We start from the raw sequence: 9100 nt of genomic DNA on the forward strand, positions 1-9100 counted from the left end.
TGGAGAAAAGAAGACTGAGAGGGGATCTGATCAACACTTATCAATATCTAAAGGTTGGGTGTCTGGAGGAAGGGGCCAGACTCTTCTCTGTGGTGCCCAGTGACAGGACAAGGGGCAACAGGCCCAAACTGGAACACGGGAAGTTCCATCTCAACATGAGGGAAAACTTCATCCCTCTGAGGGTGACCGAGCACCGGGACAGGCTGCCCAGAGAGGTTGTGGAGTCTCCTTCTCTGGAGAGATTCAAAACCCACCTGGACGCCATCCTGTGCGACCTGCTCTGGGTGATCCTGCTATGGCAGGGGCTTGGACAAGATGATCTCCAGAGGTCCCTGCCAACCCCCGCCAGTCTGTGAATCTGTGAGTGTATTCTGACTGCGCTGATACACCACCTGCTCACATCAAATGCAGAGGTGTTTCAAAATGCCTTTACACTGACGGTAGCTCATGCCCCAGCTGGTTTTGTAATACAGCTTTCCAGCGAAGAGCAAGATTTATTCTCCTTTACAGGAAAGATGTATCTGCAGTATACCCACTCTGTACCAGAACAGCAAGACCTCGGTTATTTGGTTTTACTTTCTGTAACTCCCCGGCGGTTCCTATATGTATGCACATTTTGTGCGTGAGTGTTTCTGCTGGCTTTCTGCACCTGATAATTGCAGAATGCAGCTTCTGTTTCCTGACCAGTGTTTCATATATGAAGGGGTAAGACCACGTCCTGGATGTGGGTGTGCAGGCTGCTGCGTTCAGTGGCCAACACCGCCGGCTTCAGAGGAAGCTGGAGGAGCCACGTGAGCCAGCTCACCTGCAGCGAATGTGGGCCCAGCAACCTCAGCCTCTGCCCGGCGCGCAACCAGCAGCCACGGAATAACCGGGGGGTTACGAAAGCCCATGTGCTCAGGCTACGGTGATTTGGCACAAACCCAACGGGGCTGTGTCTTACCTGCCCCTGGTTCAGAGCTGCGTGCTTGAAGCCAGCTGCATCGTGCCTCTTGCAGCAGAGTTCAAGAGCAGCCTGATCCCATCCCCCCGTTTTCCTGACGGAGTCGGGTGTAGTTTCCTGAGCACCTTTCCAGCAGCTCTGCCAGCTCTGTCTGCCACTGCTCTGCCCACACCATGCCCTGCCAGGTTCCTTGCTGTCTGGGGCAGCAGCCTGTGCTGGCTTACCCCGCTGGGCAAGCCCTTTCCCGGGGTGCAGGATGGGCCGGTGACCCCCAGTGCTGCGTACACACGCAGCTGGCAAGTACCGATCCCAGCCTGCGGTCCCTTCTGGGAGGGCCAGGCGGTAGCCGGGTCCGGCAGTCAGGGGCTAGCACAAGCCACGGCGTGACCGTGCTGCATCGACATCACTGGCAGTTCTGCAAATAACACCTCAGATCCCACGGAGCACAACTGGCTCTTGTGCTCCCAGCGGTGCTCCACTAACCAAGCAAGGACTTTCCTTCTGCACCAGTCTCAGCGTTCAAGCGTTCGCAGTAATATTCTCCAGAGAGTGTAGCATTAAATTGAAGCTGGGGACTCATTCGGTGGAAAACAAAGAAATAACACCTGCCCCAACCCCAAATAAAACCAACCTCACAACTCTTTTCAAGGTCTGCATCAGCTTTTACGGAGACACGATTATTTGCCCCACTGTTGCCAACTGGTTTTTATGCTAGGAGAAGTGAGTCCACGTGTTACAGCGCAAGTTGTTTGCAAAATGTGCAAATGGAATGGATTAGAAAGTTCTGTATCCTCACCAGAGCAAATGAAACCAAAATAACTTTTCCCTTCATGCTTGCAGGTTCCAGGAGGAGTGGACTCGGGACGTCATAGCTTCTGGGTGTTGCAAAGACAACGACCATCTGCCGAAGTTAACCGGGAGCAGAGGCGTACCTGTGAAACAAGCTGTACCGGGACCCGGCGCTGCGCTACAGACGGTGAATTCAGTACATGTCGTTGAGGTCCACGGACACAAGGATGATTCTAACAAACCGAGCTGTCAGATACCTGGATAGCTGGTGTCCGAAATACAATTGCTCCTCTGGACCAAAATGAAATTTGGATAGAAATATGTGCCTTAAAGACAACATAGAAAGTTCATTATTCATATGAATTTGAAAGTTTTCTATATTCCAAGATGTTTATTTAACAGAAATGCTTCAAGGTCTGATAACAAATAAAAAATGAAAGCTGAGGCGGGCAGTCCGTAGCCATTCTCTGCGGTGTACTATGATTTGTGACCATGGCAAAAGCGTAATATCGTTCTGCTGTACATCTAGAGAGAAAGGGTAGCCAGTTTGTGTATTTGCTCATACAAAGCCACTGATGATAATTACACATTCGTAAGATCACAGCCTTCTTTTAACCAGTGTTTTTTGTAAGCATTTCAGGATGAAAAATCCCCCATATTTTTACACAGTAGTATGATAGAAATACAATAAAATTTTGGTTTTAATTAAAAGCCCCCATTGTTTTGTATCAAGAAGGCCTTTTTGTTTAATTCATCTGCTCCACATTCAGAGACCACGTGAGACGGGGTGCAGCAGAGGCACGTCTCCTGATCCACTAGCCTGCCGGAGAGGGGAGAGCGTATGGAGATGTGCTGCCTTGCCATGGCACGCTTGCCCTGCGAGGGAACGTACCATTGAGCACCTATAGCTGCTGAACGGGTCGGTGCGAGAGAGCAGCCGGTGTGCAGGTTTGGGGGGGGGAAGGCGGTGCAGCCTTCCCGGAGCAGCGTGGCTCAGCCGGTCGCTGCAGCGTCCCTGGGAGAGCACTCCAAATAACGGGGTCATGTCGGTTTTTGGAAACCTGCCGCCTTTTCCTGTTATTAATCTCTTCACTGTGTGAGGAAACAAGGGTGGGTTTTTTTCTTGTTTTGTCCAGTTTGGATAGTTAACTGATATGGCTCTCAATCTGCTGTTTCTCTGCACGCACATGTGTATCTTATAGTTACGCAGTATAGTTATTTTTGTTCAAGTTGAAGTCTCGTTTATTCTCCTGTCATCACCTGTCTGATGGGTATTGTCACATTCCTGTCGTGGTGGAAATATGACCTTATAGCAAGCTCCAGTAATTATTTTATTGTGTATCCCGCTTGTTACGAATCAGTATCCTCTTAAGACCTTCAGTTCTGAAGTTCTCAGTTTTGAAATTCAAATTACTGTAGCTTACTGGCAGGCCTAGAAATGCCCTGTTCCATCCTGGCCATACTCGGCAGAGATCAAAAACACACGCTTGAACTTCAGCTGGGTTGAAGTTGCAGCAACGGAGGGGGTTTTGTTTCTAAGAAGCTCAGTTCTTCTGTACGTTACACTGCACCCCTGCAACGCACTTCTTAGCATGCGCTGCGAAAAGGAGAATGGCTATACATCTCAACGCTTGTTCCAATTACATTCTCAATTCATTACATTAATACTAGCCAATGTTTCTCAGGTCATATTTGTGCCGTGAGCCATTTTGCCTGCAGGTTTTCGGTACCCTGCCAGACCCAGCCAGCTTCCGTACCCAGCTGTGCTCCTGCATCCCATGCGCAGCGCTAGCTTCGGGCTGCACGCGGGGCTGGCGCTGGCCCCCTTGCCTGTCCTGTCGGCCACAGGCACCCCCAGCCCGGCCACAGCCATGCCAGGCAGCTCGCAGCATCGCTGGGGATGTTTGGGAGGATGCAAAGGGGTCAGAAAGTTTTTGAGGAGACGGGTTCTGAAGTCCCAGCACCAGGCAGTCCCTACGAGGGGCCAGCCGGGTCCCCTCAGGTGGAGAATGAGACGCAAGGATGGGAAACCTCTGCTCCAAGCTGTGCACTCCAGCCGTCAGAGCGGCTGTCGTTGATGAGATTTTCTTACAGGGCTTTGGTTTAGCAGAAATTTAGGATTTATTAATATTTTTGAGATAGATCACAGTATTAGGTTTTATAATTATTAACAGCACTTAATCATCAGCCAATTTAACAGAGTGATTCCACAGGATTTGTTACAATCAAAACAGTGACTTAGTTAAAGATTTGAGAATGACAAGGGTCACCCAAAACTTACAGCAGGGTTGCACACACAGATGGGGGTTAAATCAAATCACACATACAGACAGGCAGACAGACAGTCCGGGGTCAAACTGCAGACAGACAGACAGACAGGTAAATAGTTCTGAACCAAATTGCGCACACACACACGGAGACAGAGGCGAACCTGTGATTAACATTTCCCTTTCCGTGAGTTTCACTTTCATGCACCAGCATTCATCAACGGGTGGGCAGTGAGCCTCAGGACATCAGGCCTTTGAGTCCTCATCAAATTGTCGATGGATGGTCTTTGAATCCTGGCGAAATCTACCCTGAGAGGTGTCCCAGCTCAGGGGAGACACTGGGTCACACAGCCCGCTGCCGTCCCGGAGAGCTCAAGGGTCTCACTTGAGGGAAGTGTTCAAGGCCAGGTTGGATGGGGCTTTGGGCAACCTGGGCTGGTGGAGGGCGTCCCTGCCCATGGCAGGGGTGGGACTGGATGGGCTGTGAGGTCCCTTCCCACCCAAACCAGTCTGGGATTCTGTGATTCTGTGATTCTATGATTTTGGATCTCAAGATGGTTAGCTTTGGTCAGGATTCTCCATTCTGGTCACATTCGGAGCCATTCTGGTAGGCAATTCAGAGACCAAGTAGCCCAAACATGGCCAAGGGGTGCCTGGCCACCCCAGCTCCAGGCTACTGTGCTTGGAACCAAGATAACAGCACAGCAGGAGTTCTTCCCAAAGTGGGCATGGCTTGTCCTGACTACGCATGGTTTATCCTGACCGTGCAGGGCTTGTCCTGACCATGCATGGCTCGTCGTGACGTACCATTCAGGCAGCAGATGGCCCAGGAGTGGCCAGAGTGCCTGACGCCCAAGTCGCTGCACTTGTCTCCAGGATAACAGCCCCACGGGGCTTACCCTGAGCTCTCAGAGTGGCCAGGGCTGCACCACCACAGCGGCAGCCCTTCCTCTCTGCTGGCCTGGGGCTTGCCGGCAGGACAGCCAGGATGGCTGGGCTCCATCCGCCAGAGGAAAGGGTGAAAGGAGCATAGAGAGGAACAAAGGCTGGGAAAAGCAGCCCAGCATCTGAGAAGCTCCTGTACATATGGCTGGTACATTGGAATTAAATGCAAAGAAGTTACAGACTTTCCACATAAATAAAGGGTACAACTTAATAAGAATTACTGGTGCTTGTGGGACCAACGATAGGACCGGGATCTCGGCATAGTAAATGACAGCTTGTTCCAGGTAGGACACGTGAGAAGAAAGGTCTATACATTCTCTGAAGTGAAATGCCCGTTAATTAATGCCTGTGGTTGGAGAACAAAGGGCGAAGAAGCATGGAGCACGGGCTGCTGGGCATCCAGCACTGACTGCCGTTAGGAGAAATTTGCTCGGGGAAATGACAGAACCATCTTTAATATCGGGTCACTTTATTTGTCTAATTCTCTGCTGGAAAAGTGTACAACCGTCAGGAGTCCAAACACACGTCTTGGTGACTGCTTTAGGTCTGAAAGCGGTGGGAAGGGGTAGCACTTGCTTCTGACTATAGCAGGGAAAAACTTGTTAAAAATCAAAAGTGATGTTTGGCTGAATGTGAAAATAAGTGACATCACATTTTTAAGAAAAGGAGGAAGAGCAGCAGGATAAGGAAAATGGACTAAAGGGCAAATTTTGACATACAGAAATAACAAGTACAAAGGATCTATGCAGAAAGGGTCTGATGGAGTGCAGGAGGGCTGGCAGTCACTAGCAGAGACTGTTTAAAGGCATGCCAGACAAACCCAATGCAGAGGACAGCAAAAATCCAATGCAGCTGCCTCAGGAGCTCCGGGGACATGAAAATCAGAGCAGAAAAACTCAAAAAAATGGAAATATGGCAGATGATGGAGGAGCAGCACAAAAAGAGGTGAGTGAAGCTGTTCAGAAAGGTAAGACGTAACGTGAGTTACAGCAAGCAAGGGAAATGAAATGAGAAAAATACCATGGAAGAAACAGTAAAACTACAGATATTTCTTGGGAAAAGCAAAAATGGACCCGGAGTTGAAAACCACTTAACGTCTACTCTGGATCAGGCATCACTGAAAAGTTCACTGGTTAATGCAATGGATTTTAACACAGGCCTAGGACTGCAGCCTAGAATAAGACAAGAAAAAGATCACAAATATTAAGATAAATTTGATTCCATAATGAAATTAATCCCAAAGCACTAAGCAATACTTGAGCCATCATTGATAAAGCTTCAGGAAACTGTGAAGGGACAAGAGAGGTCTCAGAGGATGGGAAAGGGCAAACCTAACTTTTAACAAGGGGAGAGCAGAGAACCCGAAGAAGTACCAGAATGAAGGTTCCTCTCTGATACCCGGAGTGCAGGACAATCACTTTGCAAAGGCGGCACATCTCAGCCTACAAACAGAGTTGTGGGCGTGGGAGGGAACTGTTCTGTCCTGCGGGTAATACCATGCCTGACGCTTTAAAAGCAGGAAGGGTACACGTGTGGAGGGTGGCCCAGTTCTGCTTGATCCTGCCTCTCTGCAGCTCTTTTGAATTTCCTTCCTCTTCCACATCTCTGCAATTACGTTAATTGGATTTCATGATTTAGCTCCCTGGCATTTTAATTTTATCACGTGGCTTTAAAATGCGGGAATATGATTGCACGTCACCGAAATAAATTCCATTGCTGGGATGTTGGGTCTCCACACGGCGTGAGGAGGGAGCCCCGTTACCCTGTTCTACAGATCAGGCCAAGCCGAGTAACGTGTGATGGGGGGACAGTAGAACCGTGAGATGACAAGGACACTGATAGCCACGGGAAGCCGAGGGAGGGTAGGTAAATTTACTGTCTCTGCGCCAGAGCATTGGATTACTATCATTTATTTATGCGGCTAACACAAGAGGCAGCAAAGTTACAAGAAGATAAGAAGCACCACCCATACTGTTTTTCTAAGATTTGTGGCTCGGTTCTCTCTGGGACTGTGCTTAGTTTATGACGGCTGCACCCCCTGGAGTTAGCTTTATTGCTCATGTAAACATTATTTATTGTCAGAAGGAAAATAAGTGCTGTGCAGGAAGGAGATGAAAGCAGCTGAGAATCTAAAATAGACATTTAAAAACTCATATTTATTAAGTTAACCCTTAAACGTTTGCCAGCCAGTAGTTTCAGCTGGATTCAGGCTCCCATTTCTGCCACAGAAGACTTGCATTTCCTTGTGCATTTTATGGAACTGATGGCTTCCACTTAAAGAACAAGATAAAATGCTACAAACTCCATAAACAAGCACAAGACAGCCCCCTCCCTGCACGGATGCTTGTAATTTAATTGATGTACGTTACAGTATGACTGAATAATTCTTCACAGATTAAAAATCTGGCAACAGTGCTTATCAGAGCAATTGCTATTTGCATTCCCTCACGCTGTATTTAAAAACTGTTCCTAGAGCGGGCAGCTGTGCTGAGGCTGCTGCACTGGTCTGTTGTTCAGCTTCCACTGCTTGCAGAAAAGACAGTTTTTAAGATCTTATGCTAAATACTAAACAGGGAAGGGGTTTTAAGGCAGCTGACAAACTATTTGCTATAGAAGGGTATCTGATCCTTACGTCCTTTTAAATGAAAATCCGTTCTTTGAAACTAAGGAAAGAATGCCTTTGCCGTGCTGGAAGCCCGGAGTGCCTGAGCCTGGGAAGTGCTGGGCGCTCTGCACGGGAACCCAGCGAACCCCGTACCTGCAGCAGCAAGTCCTCACAGAAACATCTCTGGGAACACCTACTTGTATCTGGGGGACATCGCAGAGCACAGTGTTGCCACATCCCGTGGGTTTTGTCACAAGTCTTGTGGTATTTCTTTTCTTAAGACACAAATGGTAAAGTTGGATGAATATGTGAAAATCACAGCTTCTATTTAAAAATAAATAAGGATCTCACACGTGTACTTAGAAAGAGAAGTTTCAGTCCTGAAGTGTCAAATAACAGAAGAAACACACAAGTCTGAAGGTTTTTTTGATGGTAACGACATGATTTGGGGGAGGCCTGACTCATGATTCACGAATACTTGAAGCTGTCAAATGTATGTATGACCTTGACACATCTTCTATGGTTGAAAGAAAAGGAAAGACTACATTTTGATCTGGATGGAGCAATCAAGCTTGGGATGGACACCAGGGTACCTACTGTAGAGTTAACACTGCTTTCATGGAGCTTTCCACGTGGATTTATGGACATGCAGGCTTTCTCCTGGACACCTGCCCCATGGGTATTATCCTGGAAGTCTCTAAAGGTGCTGTTTTCCTCAGGATGTTCTGCTGCTGTCGGTCTAACTTTTGGTTATGGGCTAGAATTGTTCAAAGCTTCCGTGAGAAGTTCAGGACCCAGAAAAGAGGCAGGACTGTGACACTGATTGAAGGTGACAATCTGCAGGAGGTGGCCCATACCCCCCGGTCTGACACAGCACAGCACAGGAAAGCAGGAGCCCTCTGGTTACACCAGACATCGGTGGCAAAAACAGGATATAAATGACTGATGGTTTGAGGTGGAGAGGAGGCAGAGATCTCTAACAATTTTGCTTCCAAAACATCCCAGTCATCAGTGATGCCTTAGAGCTACTAAATGAATCTGCTATAACTTATTGTCAGATGTAAATGGCTTTTGCAACTATTTTTTTCAACAATGTCACGCAGCATGACTTTTTAATAACTTTAATTAAATGGTAGATGTAATTGAATCTTCTGCTTGGAAGGACCAAGAAGGAAATTTGGCGACAAGCCAGTTGGTAGCTTTTGAGATGACTTACAGTTGCATCCTTTCATAACACTGATAGCTGAGGAAGAAGCTGCTAAACTCTGATATTTATTTTATTGTTTAGGCATTTCTTAAGTGTTCTGTGGAAGTTTCAGGGAAAATCCACTTAAACGCTACCTGATGGCATCTGATACGGTTTACAAGTTATCTGCAGAATGTACTTTATATTTACATACCATAGTGCAATAGTTCTTGTGCCCAGAAAAAAGCCCTGTGGAAAGAGCAGAAAGCAACGCCACAATGAGCACCCTGCAGATGGAGGACCTCCAGCCAGAGCCGAGACCTGCACGCTCCTCTGGCTTGCTTCAGGAAGGTGGCTACGCTTGA

General features: G+C 47.9%; 1 protein-coding gene across 2 annotated transcripts in view; it reads left to right on the plus strand.

The window, feature by feature from the left end:
- SUSD3 (sushi domain containing 3) overlaps positions 1-2439 on the plus strand; it is a 32790-nt gene extending 30351 nt beyond the window's left edge. For both annotated transcript variants that reach the window (XM_075762618.1, XM_075762619.1), the window contains exon 5: positions 1784-2439. In XM_075762618.1, coding sequence (XP_075618733.1) covers positions 1784-1997 — 214 coding nt within the window. In that variant the 3' untranslated portion in view covers positions 1998-2439. The remainder of the gene's footprint in view (positions 1-1783) is intronic.
- The last annotated feature ends 6661 nt before the right edge of the window (positions 2440-9100 follow it).

This window comes from Balearica regulorum, chromosome 10, assembly GCF_011004875.1.
Source record: "Balearica regulorum gibbericeps isolate bBalReg1 chromosome 10, bBalReg1.pri, whole genome shotgun sequence".
NCBI lineage: Eukaryota > Metazoa > Chordata > Aves > Gruiformes > Gruidae > Balearica > Balearica regulorum.